This window comes from Portunus trituberculatus, chromosome 41 (assembly GCF_017591435.1).
Source record: "Portunus trituberculatus isolate SZX2019 chromosome 41, ASM1759143v1, whole genome shotgun sequence".
In the NCBI taxonomy this organism is placed as follows: Eukaryota; Metazoa; Arthropoda; class Malacostraca; order Decapoda; family Portunidae; genus Portunus; species Portunus trituberculatus.
The window spans coordinates 15,968,441-15,983,440 of NC_059295.1; the positions used below are offsets into that span (position 1 = coordinate 15,968,441).

Sequence of the window (15,000 nt, forward strand, 5' to 3'; positions counted from 1 at the left end):
CAAACTTTATTGTTCACCCATGACTTTCTCTTTCTCTGCATCCTCCTTCCTGTCTGGTGTGTGTATGTGTGTGTGTGTGTGTGTGTGTGTGTGTGTGTGTGTGTGTGTGTGTGTGTGTGTGTGTGAAATAAACAAGGAAGAGTATGCATCAAGCCTGTAGTATTTTCAAGGTCGGGATTCATTTCTTCGTGTGGATGTTTTTGACAATAGAATTAGCACCTGAATTCTAAGTAAAGATACAACTACCTTCTACGCTTCTGTGTTTGTTGCTTCTTGTTGTTTTCCTCCTTTTTTTCATCCCTAGAACTCCTCACTCCTCCTTTTCTTAATTTACTTTCATTGTAGTCGTTACTTATGTCTTACTAAGTTACTTCACCACACTTCTTGTATCTTATTTCTGTTTATTTATATTTTTAATCCTAACCTGTCCCTCTCTCACTTATTTCAATGCATATAGAGAAGCTACTGTCTCACGCTGTCTGCATTATTCAGTGTTCGCTCTGCATGTTTGTTGATTTGCCTCACGTTTTGTACACCAATGAGGCCGAGGTTTGGGATACAACCAGCACTATACCAGTCCTTACCAGAAAAGAACGAAATTGCAGGTGAATATTTCTTCGTTTAAGGGTTATCAGTCTACAGAAGAAGAAGAACAACAACAACAACAACTACTACAACAACAACAACAACAACAGCAAGCAGTACAACGAGAAAAGAATAGCAATAGCAACAACTTTACTACTACTACTACTACTACTACTACTACTACTACTACTACTACTACTACTACTACTACTACTACTACTACTTCTATTGCAACAACAACAAAAGGAAAGAGACAAAGAAGGGTTAAACACACACACACACACACACACACACACACACACACGGGGAATCTATTGTCTCACACTACACAAGATAGGTACGCCGCCAGCCAGCCTTCATACGCCGCCACGCGTTATCGCCTCCCATAACTCCGCCTTGCTACTTGAATGTCTCGCTTCAGTGTGTGTAGACTTGCCGCCTCCTTTCCTGACTTACTGGTGTCTCTCTTACTGAAACACTAACTTTACGATGTGAAAGTGTGAGGCTTATTTTACTATCTGTTTATGTGTGTGGGTGTTGGTGTCTGGAGGGCAACTGGTGACCTTGAGCTTGAACATATGAAGATGATCTGGTGATGACACGGCAATGTAGATCTTCAGCCAGATTAACGATACGTATCGCCTTGTGATTTAGAATTCAAGGACAAAAAGAAATTATGCCCCTCGTGTCACCTGCCATCCTGTGTGTTTCCAAACCAAGTTCACCTCCCGCACAGAAAAAGAGAGATGGCATTCTAATTCTGCTTCCTTCGCCTTGCACAATAAAAACATTCCTACTGATTCAAACACCCTCTACACCCTCTTCACCTCCACGTGTAAGCAAGTATTTAGAAACACTCCACCCTCACACCACAAGTATTTTCAAAGGCCTCAGAGTTGAGTAGTCATGTTCTCAAGGGTATTCCTCCCATCAGTAATATAGAAATGTTGTTATTTTGTCACTAACATCTTTGAAACTCGTATAACATCAAACTAAACAGCATGAAAGCTATTGAGGTACAGTACGACCAGACATGTTTCAAAGTATAATCATTTGTTTTTTCAATCCAACTTTACTAATAAATTTGAGGAGCTAAACTGCATTTTAATCCACCTCTCTCTGCCTCACTGTACATGAACACGACTTATGCTAAATCCTCCACAGGGACAAAACGAAACATCCCAACCAATCACGTCAGCCACAGGAAGGGATCCCCACGCACGCTGGCTCTATTGAGGAAGTCTCGCTGAGCTACCAAGAAATCAAGGCGTCCTGGTGCGAGGGTCCTGGCTTGTCTGTACATATAGTGAGGACGCGGTGCTTTTTCCTGCTGGTGCTGTAGTTTGTATACACAGGGAAGGGAGTGTTTTGTTGGTGAGAGCATTGCGGTAAACAGAGGATTGGTGATGAGAGGTAATAAACGACTCTAAAATTTTAATTTCTTTATCTTTATTTCGTTGTCATAATACTTGACAGAAATGTGAAAGCTATCATTAATACCTTTCTTCCTTTATTGTGGCCTTTGTAAGAAAACTGTTCTGTATTTCGAGTGCTATGAGTTATGTATTGCAGTGGAGAGAGCATTACCGTCAGTAGCTGCATGGAGATGAACGAAGCTGTAACTGATATCTTCTTTTCTTCTTTTCTTTTTTTTTTCTCTCTCTTTTCCTTTCATTATGCAAGAGAGGTTCTGGCTAAGAGAGTCTGGAAAAAAAATTACTCGCTGAAGGTGCCACCCCGTAAAGATTATATATATATATATATATATATATATATATATATATATATATATATATATATATATATATATATATATATATATACACAGATATTTTTTATAAAAGCATATAAGTAAATTATCTGGAATAGAATGAAAGTAAAGGTGACAGTAGCGAAATGTTTGCTACATACTCATTTCTCTCTCTCTCTCTCTCTCTCTCTCTCTCTCTCTCTCTCTCTCTCTCTCTCTCTCTCTCTCCACAACATTTGTTTACACACATCCATTCCGCCCATCTGCTGCAACTCCCAATAACCCCAGACAGACAAGTGACCCCAGCGGAATAGCAAGTGGCGGCGTCTGGAGGTGGTGGCGACACACACACACACACACACACACACACACACACACACACACACTGACGCTTTGTTGGTGACGCTGTCATCGTGACGGCGAGACTCCAAGGTTGGCGGATCAGTGTGATGATAAGAAGCTCCAGAAGTGTGTGGAGGTAACTCAACGAAGGTAAGGAATGATTATTAGCACGTGTGTGTGTGTGTGTGTGTGTGTGTGTGTGTGTGTGTGTGTGTGTGTGTGTGTGTGTGTGTGTGTGTAACGCCATGTGGCTGTTATGAGTTCTTGATGAGCTTATATGATCATGTTTTAGTTCAGCGCAGTCACGAGTCACCATGTTTAAAGAGTCACAAGACAAATCAAACATAAAGTGCAGCGAGTAAATCTAAAGTGAAGGAGCAAAAGGATTACGAGCAAAAGGAAGTTATTTATAGAACGTTCTTTTCATAATCTTTTTATTTATGTATGTTTCTTGCTTTCCTTCTATCTTTCTTGCTTGCTTGCCTCTTTTGCTCATTAATCCATTCATTCTTATAGCATACTTATGAAAACAGGTGATTCTAAGTCAGGAAATACAAGCTCAATTAGGCGAACAAGAAAGTAGCCCAAAGTCTTAACGACACGCTTAAAAGTAACCCAAATTCACTTCCCTACATATCCATTAACACTAGCGGTCCATCTCAATCCGTAACATCTTTTCACTACTACTTTCTTTCACATTTTCATCCAAGCTATATTCTTCCACTGATTATCTCTTCTCCCTACTCCCCACAGTCTATCCCGCCCATTTCTTCTTTCTTCTCCGTCTCAACACACTACAAGATGGAACTACTGAAACACTCCTTAATAATACTGCAGTCACCTCCAATACCACAAAAATATAGCACATAAACAGCACACCATCATGTCTTTACTTCCCTCAATTTTACTCATGTGATCTAATACCCTAATTTCTCCCTTCTGATTTTTCCCTCAGCTGCATAGCCTTGTGATGTGTAAGTGGCAAGGTTTATAAACTACCACCACCTGTCTATTATCCTTGGTAAGTGGCAGCGTCCATCATCACCGGAGGGGTATTGGCAGTGTTGTGGTTTGGAGGCACGCGGTGTGTAGAGGGACTAGACGAGGAACGAGGAGTCATGACTGGCTGAGTAGTGAGAGATGCATATAGAGTCACGAGGGATGCCTCTTAGTGGAAAAGTGCAGGAGTAATGCATCTTACTGCCAGGGAAAAGAGAAGAATTGAGTAATAGATAGTTTTAAGGAGTAAGGGGCTCTAAACTAACAAGGAAAGGGGGAGAAGTACAGTGAAAGGGAAGAGAATAAACCTCAGTGGAAGTGCAGGGATAATGTATCTCATTGTTAGAGATAAGGAAGGACTGAGGAAAAGATAGAATTCTAGAGAGTAAGGGGCTCTGAAGTAACAAGGAGAGAGGAAGAGGAGTATAGTAAAAAACAGAAGAGGATAGATCTAAAAATAGTGAGGAGACGAGAGAGAAGATGAAAGATAGCAAACAATGGAGATGAATAATGAAAGTGAAGAGACTGGAAGTATATATTCCCGAGTAATGAGGTGTGTAGTAGTGAAGATGAGGGTTATGTGGAATCATGCTTGTGGAGTGTGAAATGCTGAGTAATGGAGTGTGGTGGAGGAATGAAAGGGGGATGAATTCAGATAACAAGAGCGGCGTGGAGACAAGTGGTTTGTGGAGTGGAAATTTGAATGGGATGTAACAAAAGGGGTGTTATCGTATGGAGTGATAAAACCCTGAGTATTGGACTGTACTGGTGGAAAGGAGTGATATGAAGTAGTGTGGTTTATAGGGAGTAAAAGCAGCAATAAGGAAGCAAAACACGTGGAGCCATTTGAAGTGACAGAACGTTAAGTATAGTTGACTGTATAACTGTAATGAAGTGGCAAGGAGTGAGTTTGGTAAGCCGAGAGTAGCAATAAGCAAAAGAAACCAGGTATGCAAGTGAGGAAGTGCTAAATGGCGGAGAAACAAAAGTGTGAAGATAAAGTAAATAGTGTAGGGTTTAAGTAAGAGAGTGAGGACAGCTGGCGGACGGAAGGGAGCAGAGGCAGGAATGACAAGAGATACTGTATAAATTCTAGCAGGGCGACAACCTTCCTTCTGCTGGATCTTGTGAAACCCAGAGACAGGCAGGAGAACTGTTACCGAGAGTCCATCCTGCGACACCGTGTCCTTTTCTCCTTCCTCTCTCTCTCTCTCTCTCTCTCTCTCTCTCTCTCTCTCTCTCTCTCTCTCATCCTAGTCCTTCTTTTTCTCTTTCTCATCCTTGTCTTTCTCTTATTGTTGTTGTTGCTGTTGTTATTATCATTATTATCATTATTATTTGTATTATTATTATTATTATCATTATTATTATTATTTTATTATTATTATTATTATTATTATTATTATTATTATTATTATTATCATTATTATTATTCCTTTCACCCTATGTATTCATTCTCCTCTTTGCCCTCTCCTCCTCCTCTTCCTCCTCCACCTTTCCTTTTCCGGCCGGCTTCGGCTGGTGGGATGGGTGGGTGGGGAGGAGCCTTCTGCTTTGCTGTCCTGTCTCTCACACTGTGTAGTTAGTATAAAATAGTTAACCAAGCAGCCTAGTAAGGACCCCAGGGTCTGTTGTTGCTTGGTCTTTCCTTTGTATTCCTTTGTATTCCTTTGTATTCCTCCTCCTCCTCCTCCTCCTCCTCCTCCTCCTCCTCCTCCTCCTCCTCCTCCCCTCACCCATCATCCTCTCTTCTCTTCCTCTTCCTCCTTCTTCTCCTCCTCCTTCTTTTCCTCTTTCTCTTCTTCCTTCTCCTTCTTCTCCTTTCCCTCCTCCTCCTCCTCCTCCTCCTCCTCCTCCTCCTCCTCCTTAATACACATCAAAGCATGCCTTCTTGCCTTCCTCTAAATTCGAGTCATAATGATAATAATAATAATTTCAAACGCTTGCACCATCACTAGTCTTTGCCGGCGCCTCAGTCTTGCACAGTGATGCCGAACAACTCAGAAGAAAATAATATCAAGATGAGGTCTACATTATATAAAATCTTTCCCTTATTTTTCCTCCTCCTCCTCCTCCTCCTCCTCCTCTTCTTCTTCTTACAGCAGCTAAAGTCTATTATATTTTACCGTTTCCTTGCATACATTGACCAACTTAGAAGCTTCATAATGTTGACTGACTGATAGGCTATTGATTGACTGACTGACTGACTGGCTGAATGAATGAATGAATGAGTGAATGAACGAACGAATGACTGCCTGACTGACTGACCGGATAATTACATACAGGTGTTGGTGCATGGACGATTGAGAATTCCCGCTCCCATCTCTCTCTCTCTCTCTCTCTCTCTCTCTCTCTCTGGATATCCTGAATCTAACTTTTTTTTAGTAATTATCTATTCATTGTTTGTTTATTAATTTTTCTTCTTTCTTCTTCTTCTTCTTCTTCTTCTTCTTCTTCTTCTTCTTCTTCTTCTTCTTCTTCTTCTTCTTCTGGACTCTGTGTCAGATTTGACCGTAAGCATCGTCAGTGTGCTCCTCAGCATCATGCCCCTGGGCCGGATAATGCTGCTCTTCGCGTCACGGCATGTCTACGTCAGTGGGTGAGGCAGCACTGAGCATCAGGTGGCGCGGTGACATTGAGGCGTGGCACCAATACACCTGCAGGCATGGGTGAGTGGAGGGGGCCAAGGGTGTGCCTTGCTCTACCAGGTTAAGCAACTCACTTCCGCTCCGCTGGGGATCAGACCTGACGGATGCGAGTTGTTTGGTAGTTGTGATGGTGGTGGTAGTGGTAGTGGTGGTGGTGGTGGTGGTTGTAGTTGTATAGTAATAGTGTTAGCAATCGTAGTAGGAGAAGTAGTAGTAGTAGTAGTAGTAGTAGTAGTAGTAGTAGTAGTAGTAGTAGTAGTAGTAGTAGTAGTAGTAGTAGTAGTAGTAGTAGTAGTAACATCAACAACAACAACAGCAATAACAACAAGAACAACAACAACAACAACAACAACTTCATTTCCCTCCTCTCTGAGGCATATCGTAACAACACCTCTTAACATAAAAAAAAAAGAACATAAAAAAGTTACAAAGGAATCAGAAAACACACTGCGACACAAGAACACTAACACTAATCAACACCAACGCCAGAAATAAAACCAGGCAGTTTACGTAGAGCAAAAAGATGGAGACAAAGAGCATAAGGATAAGATAATCTAGACTCCGGAGAAAAGCTGTGAATAAGAAATATAAGGCTGTAGATATGAACGTTTTACTTTCAGCAGCCAGACACAAGGCAGTGAGTTCTGTCGCTGCTTGTCACTGCCAGAAGGAAGACTGAGATCGTTGCTAATCTCAGGAGGGGGGGTGAGTCTTCCTGTGAGGCATGGCAAGGAGGGTGCCCAGGAGGGGAGGCGCCTCAGCTTTGGAGTGTGAGACGTGTCTAGGCAAGTGGTGTGGGTTGGTGAGGGAATGCAAAGTAGGAATTGCAACACTAACACTCTCGGAAGCACATGAATCAGTCACCAAATCTGCAAAGTTTTTTTCGTTTCTCTCTCTTTCTATGTTCATTTTCTTTCTTTCTTTTTCAGCTACCAGTATCGATTTCAAGAATTTCCGTGTGGATTTTTTTTATACATATTGCTAATGTTGATTTTATTTTCGCATATACCTACTTGTTTTGGAAATAAGAAAACAGCAAAGGAAGCTGCAACAAGCCAGCATGCTTCCGTGCAGTACTAAATCTGCTACGCTTATTTTTATTTCATTTATTTTTTGTTTGTTTTCATTGCTTTTCTTTCGGTTAGCAGTGTTGATTTAAGACTTACGAGATTAATTGTGTATACAATTGTCATGAGTTCTTTATACTAGTCTTGGGAGAAAGGAAAGCTGCAACAAACCATCAGTTATATACGTGGCACCAAGTTGACAAGTTTCTTTTTACATTCTTTTTTTTTTTCATTCTTTCCATTATACTTTTTTCTCGGTTATCCTATAGATCTGAAGGATTTTTACGAAGAATTATCGTCTATTCAGTTATCACGAGTTCTTTATACTTACTTTAGGAATGATAACACAAAGGGAAGCTGCAGTAATCCATCGGGTCTACACATGGCAGTCTCGTATAGAGCAAATATTTATATACCTATATCTATATACCCTCACTATCCACAAATATGATCGTTCAAAGTTCCCTATTGACTCGTCACTAATAGATTGAATATTCTTAAACCTCCCTTTTGAAAGCATTCAAGTTAAAGGAAGGGGAACCATAGAATCAGGCAGAGAGTTTACCAGTGAAATAGATGAAAAATTACGAACACTGTTTCACTCTTGTATTAGGGAAGTGAACAGAAAAGGGCGTGGTAGGAAGGAGGGATGCAGTTAGGTAGATCGCAAGAACGGTTAGTGTGAAAATAACGGTAGGAGATAACAACAGATACAACATTGTGGAGACGAGAGAGAAGCTGAAGACAATCCAATCCGTTAGAGGAGAGGAGTTGAGACAAAATGTTTTTGATTCCACTTTGTTCACCAGAGACCAATATGAGTGAAAAATATAACTTTATCAAGCTTAAACATGATACTTCCTGTCTTATCCTCATTACTGACTATTTTTATTATATTTAAATCATCCTTATTATATACCATAGGACACCTCAGCACATCATTCAGATTCTTTCTTAATCTTCATAAGTTACTACTACTACAACAACAAAAACTACTACTATTACCACTGCTACTACTACTACTACTACTACTACTATTACTACCACTACTGCAATATCACAGACATTTCAACAGCTTAGGAGGCCTCAAGTACCCTGTGGCATCGTGCACACGCATAAACACACACACACACACACACCCTAAATAGGCAGTGTGATGGCCGGCAGTGAGGCGTTGGGCAAGTTATGGCGTGCTTGTGTAGGCTGCAGTAACTTGTGGCATGAAAACACTGCGATCCATGACTTTAAACAATTCATCCAGCGAAGAAATTTAGTCGTGAAGGGAAATGCACAAGGGTTTTTTTTTCTATCTTTCGTTTTTTTCTTCTTTCTTTTTTTCTTCCTCTTTATCTTCTTTTCATTCTTCTTTCTTCTTTTCATTCTTCTTTCTTCTTTCTTTCTTCTTCTTCTTCTTCTTCTTCTTCTTCTTCTTCTTCTTCTTCTTCTTCTTCTTCTTTTCTTTTCTTTCTTTCTTCTTCTTTCTTACTTTCTTCTGCATTCATTACTTTATCTATTTATTCATTAATTTATTCTTATTTTCTCTTTCTTCTTCTTCTTCTTCCCCCTTCCTTCTTCATTTTACTTTTTACTACTACTACTACTACTACTACTACTACTACTACTACTACTACTACTACTACTACTACTACTACTACTACTACTACTACTACTACTACTACTTCTTCTTCTTCTTCTTCTTCTTCTTCTTCTTCTTCTTCTTCTTCTTTTTCTTCTTCTTGTTCTTTCTTCAGGACTTTATAAGGACGATCGTTTCCTGCAGTCTGTGTTGGAAGGAGCAGAAATATGATACATGTACTGTACGTGCTTAATAACCTAATACCACTTGTCTCTCCTTAGTCTCCTACCACAGATGATCAGGTCTCAGTGTTCCGTTAACTGCTGCCACATTATTCTGTCTATACTGCTCCATTATAAGTAAATTAGCAGCCACCTTGAAGATCTTCCTGTTCCTGTTTGGGTTTTTATATTCAAAATTATTTTTTATGTATATTTTTTTATGATTTTTACATTCTCTGATTTTTTCCCCTTTTCCCTTTTCTTCATTTTTTTCTATTTTTTCGGGGTTTTTTTTTCCTTCGTAGTCAGTTTCCTTCATGTGTAAAAAGAATAAATTAGATAAAAATACTTAAAGTGATACATATTCCGCTGTTACTTAACACACACACACACACACACACACACACACACACACACACACACACACACTTTTATTCTTGTTTACTGTCGTTGTTTACATCAAACCATCATAGGATTATTTATTACCATCAGCAGTTAGTGTACCTAATATACATGCAAACTGCCTTTCCGTTGACATGATTCCAACGTTCACAGAGAGAGAGAGAGAGAGAGAGAGAGAGAGAGAGAGAGAGAGAGAGAGAGAGAGAGAGAGAGAGAGAGAGAGAATACTGTGCTTTTATTGAAGATGGACCACGGTTCTGTAATATTTGTTTCTTAGGTTGTTGGTGAGCATTAATAAAGTGACTTGACATGCATCGAGGAACATTGGAAGTTTGCAACTCGAACGCTAAATGGATATATGTAGAGTCCATAAGTTTGCTCTCTCTCTCTCTCTCTCTCTCTCTCTCTCTCTCTCTCTCTCTCTCTCTCTCTCTCTCTCTCTCTCATACGTATATTAAGGCAAGAATTATAGCACACTAGACTCTACAGCTTCATCTTGTCAAAACACCTAACTATTCCACCAGTGCGTTGCCGACGTCAGCATTGAAAACGTCCTCCACTATTCTTACAAAGCATCGTGCACACACAGCCACCTGCCTCCCCACAGCCACCGCCACGCCTCCCACACTCAAGATGCTCCTTGCTCTTTGCCCAGAACGCCTACACACCTTCGATGCGAGCACAGAGGGTGGAGGTTCTGGCTGCGGAGTGGAGTGAGTGAATCAAGAAGTGAATCCACCGAGCTTAGTATCGTTGTAAAATTTCTTGCTGGGTGTTCTCGGATTACCAGGTGCCTAGCCCTCCATCAGTACTGACACGACTCTCACCTCATCATGCATTTCCTAATTTAACCAGCGGCAGGAGGCGAGGGCTGGGCCGGTCCGCGAGAGACGGAGAGAGGCCGCACTCTGCACCTTGCCAGGTTTATTTTCATACTCATAAGCGGCATCTGCTCCCGGTGCCAGAAGGATGGCGCATGGGCTGCCGTGGGCGAGGGCATCACATGACTGCCTACCATGAAGAACTATTAGCTGTCCAGGGTGGCAGTATTATTGTGACGTAGTTTTTCGTGTTTCTATTGAAATGTTTCGACAAGATCATTTGATCACGGTGCTTGATATACATGCAGACTTTTAAAAAGAAGTCATCCAGAGAGAGAGAGAGAGAGAGAGAGAGAGAGAGAGAGAGAGAGAGAGAGAGACATGTCTTCTCCATGTGATGAATATAAGAATGTTCGAATGTGGCTCACGCGTCAACAGGGAGGGCATGCTGCAAGGGTGCCAGCTTGGTAGCCATCGAGCCACTTCGTTATTCTCGATTGCTGCCGAGGCTTCTGTTTCGAGAGGCTTCGTAGGTTACCACACATAATCTTATCTATTTACTTTTCTCGCGTTGTTTTAATTACTTTTAACAGACATTTGAAAGAAAAGGAAAGAAATAACAAAAGTAACTAATCTAAGTTTACAGTAATACTGATAACCAAAAGATGAAGAAGATGAGGAGGAGGAGGAGGAGGTGGAGGTGGAGACGGTGGAGGAAGAAAGAAAAAAAACCAAACAACTTTTTGCTGGGTATCCTGACGCGCCACTCACTGAAGGGCAGATGTCGAGTAGCAAGTAGCCCACAGCACCTCACTGCACATGATAATCCTGCTGGTGGCTGCGCTCTACGTATGCATGGAGCAGTGTTAATACAGGCAAAGTCCTCCTCTTACACGGGTGCCTCGGCACAAATCCTGCTGCCCACCATTAGTTTTAACAGTTAGAGTTACGACCTTGTTATCCGTGTCGAGATGAAACTGTGTTGTGTTATGGTGGGACAGCTGGAGTATGTATTTAAATGGTCCTGGCCTCGTCTCAGCTGAAAGCAGACGATTACGGTTGCAAAGAAACATGTCCATTGTAACTAAAACATCCACATACAACACGTCACACTCAACTGTCAGGCATAAGACTCGGTCAGTTTAGTCAGGAAAGAGAGAGAGAGAGAGAGAGAGAGAGAGAGAGAGAGGGGTTTTGGATATTATAGGTCTTAGCGCAAATTATATATATATATATATATATATATATATATATATATATATATATATATATATATATATATATATATATATATAAGGCTCAGTCAGTTTAGTCAGGAGAGAGAGAGAGAGAGAGAGAGAGAGAGAGAGAGAGAGAGAGAGAGAGGTTTTGGATATTATAGGTCTTAGCGCAAAAATATATATATATATATATATATATATATATATATATATATATATATATATATATATATATATATATATATATATATATATATATATATATATATATATATATATATATATATATATATATATATATATATATATATATATATATATATATGGGTGCAAAGAAATGCGTTCACTAGAAGTGAAATACGCATAACAGCACAGCACAGACAGTAGTGTGAGTAGAGAAGAGAGTCAGTCAGTCAGGAGCGCAGAGCGGAGGGAGGAACAGAGGGAGGGGCAGGGGAGCGGGTGTAAGGTGGAAGGAATGTGGTCCTCCTGGAGACTGGGGACTGTATGAACAATGAGGTAGCGGGTGTCTAGTGTCCACACCACCTTGATCACCACCTGTTCTACCATTTGAAACTCTCTAGCTCAGTAAAAGTCACCACCCAAACAGCCTCTTCGTTAAGTACACACAATTGTTATCCCAGATTGTGTGTCAGGTTGTCAGTCACGTAGCTTACCGCCTACTTACCTGACCCTTGGACATGACGCGTGTACTACTAATGCCTAGGGACAGTGGGGAGTTGGGAGTTGTATGTTGCCAGACAGTACACGCTTTTCGCTTTCATAAACTCAGCAAAACAAATTTCCCTTTTATTGATCACAGTACCCACGCATGTGATGTGCATGATATACTACTATATATTGTTGTAGGTAATGTGTTGTACTCGGGTTAAGATATTTTTCATCATGGAAGCAAATAATGACAAGCAAACAAAATTTAAAGTGAATCTAAAGTGATGAAATGTAAATTCATTATAATAATTCCTTATGTGGCGGCGAGTGACATCGTGGGGAACACGTGAGATGTTTCATGTGATGATGGGCTTCCGGTAAATCAGTGAGGGGTGGGGGAACTTCATAGCAGCCATTTATTGATCATGCCGGGGAAGCTTCCTTGATGATGCCTGTGATTGTTTGGAGCTATGTTGCCTGGCAACGGCAGTATCGAGGGTTCCATCCAAAGGTTCCATCACCTCCAGCTCTTGGGTGAGGAGCATGCCTGTACTGCTATAACACGCCACATACTCTTTCGACCAACTTGCCTTTTTCCCAGTTGATGGAAAAAAGAAGGAAAAAATAAATTAAGACAAAAGATAATTAATTGTATGAATTATATATCCATGGAATGTTCTCTATTACAATTATTTTGAAATAAATCACGGTGTGCATTGGTTACTACATATTTTGCGTACATTACACCTTAGAGCACCAAAAACTTTTACTTTTACATACATCAACGTAAGCTTATGTAAACACAATACACATTATACAGAAAGAACAATGGCTACGAGTTGACATTTGACGAGAGCGCCAGTGGTGTCTGCCAAGCGACGGCCAATGGTAGCTGGTCCCGCCTGATGGACGCTCCTCCCCCTGCGCACAGCTCCCGCGCAACCCACGTGCTTCAGCTGTCACACCGCGCGCGGGAACGGACCTCGTGAGAGGCACAAGGCAAGGTGTCGATTATTCTTTGGTGTTAACAGTAAACACAACAGCCAGTGACCATGGATGACGAGGAGGTGCACACCGGGATGGTGGTGAAGGAGGAGGTGGTGTCAAGCAGCCCAGTGTGTGGTGAGTACAAGCCTGGTTCTTTATGTGTTGAACGCTACGACGCAGAATCTTCCCTTCCAACGCCATTTCAACACCAAATCGGGCATGTGCCCTGTAGGGAACGCTCGTACTACCTCTCATATTAATTTAGTGTATTTTGCCAGGTAATTAATGCAGTGTTAGAATGTTGTTGGGTGTTATGTAGACTTAGGGACTGTCAAGCATCACCAAACGTCAAAGCGCGCGGGTCTTCCTTTCCTGCCTCCCCCCTTCCCCAGTCCCCAGGTTCCCCGCCACCATATCTCCCTCATGTCCTCCTCAGCCTGAGAGAGGGAGGCTCAAGTTGCCAGTCAGTGTTGCCACGTGGGGGTGGCCCTTCATCTCATGCGATGTGGCGTGACAATATGATTATTATTGTGCAATGTAAGATGATAAGGATTCGAAGTGAAGACGGCATTCTACAGCTAGTACCTCTGTGTTAGCAGCACTCTTAATCGGAGCTGAGATGAGGCAGCGTCAGGCAGACACTGATGGGGTGACTGAAGGCCGCACGTGCTCAGTAATATAAAGTTAATATCCGTGCAGTACATCTAGCCTCAACACTAATTCACTTTCTTTATGTGTATAGGTTATATTTTTTAGATAAAATACGCAATTTTTGTAGCAATGATACGACTGACAGTTTATTCAGACGTTTTGTTGCTCAGTACCATTTGGTGTTGTCACACATGGCAACTATGTAAAGGATGACAGAACGTCAACCGGACTTCAGAGAAGATAACCGCAAACCACTGAATTGTTTTGAAGTATATGAAACGTGATGTTGACACAAATGGGGGAATTTGTGAATTGATTATTTTACCGTGCATGTTGAAATTAGGATAACTGTTTCTAGTTAATATAATGAGAGAGAGAGAGAGAGAGAGAGAGAGAGAGAGAGAGAGAGAGAGAGAGAACTGTCATATAACTGTCTACGACCTACATCTATACGAGCCAGTGACCCAGTTCATATCCCACCGTGACTTGCCTTTGTTATTCCGGCTGTTGATTTAGGCTGCCCACGATGGAAATCGAGGCGTCTTGGGCATCATTCCCCTTCACCCGTCATTCTTTACATTTCTATAATTGGTACCTTATTCCTTATGGGACCAGAGCGTTACATTCTGACAAAGATTGTCACGAGTAAGCAGTAAATAGTGTTGGATGCAAAAAAATAAATAAGAGTTCAACGAATCGGGCTAGTATTCGCGTCGACCTTCGCCCCTTGCTGCCTCCCCGTCTCCTTCCGTCTGGGCGAGTGGGAGACCTCGTGGTGGCGGTGGTGCAGGATGTGAGGCACGTGTGTGGAAATAGGCAGCACTGACTGAACAAAGATTTTGTATAATCATAGTCATACTGATACCTCTCACGCAGTGGTAAAGTCACGTTCACTTTGTTTTCGGGAGGTTGGACTTGTGCTTCATTATTTACAGCGATGTTTAGCTTGCCTGTCGTGTCAAAACAGCATTCTCCTAAACTGAACGGATAACCGTCTGTCAACATCATCGGGTAAAATCAAGAATGGCATGATAAGATGTCCCGCACCCCGCATGTTTT

At 41.4% G+C, this 15,000-nt stretch overlaps 1 protein-coding gene across 1 annotated transcript in view; it reads left to right on the top strand.

Annotated features, from left to right (window-relative positions):
* The first annotated feature begins 6,259 nt into the window (after positions 1–6,259).
* LOC123516677 (homeobox protein TGIF1-like) overlaps positions 6,260–15,000 on the top strand; it is a 44,624-nt gene continuing 35,883 nt past the window's right edge. The window contains exons 1-3 of the mRNA XM_045276280.1: positions 6,260–6,345; positions 6,945–7,094; positions 10,164–10,303. Coding sequence (XP_045132215.1) covers positions 6,260–6,345; positions 6,945–7,094; positions 10,164–10,303 — 376 coding nt within the window. The remainder of the gene's footprint in view (positions 6,346–6,944; positions 7,095–10,163; positions 10,304–15,000) is intronic.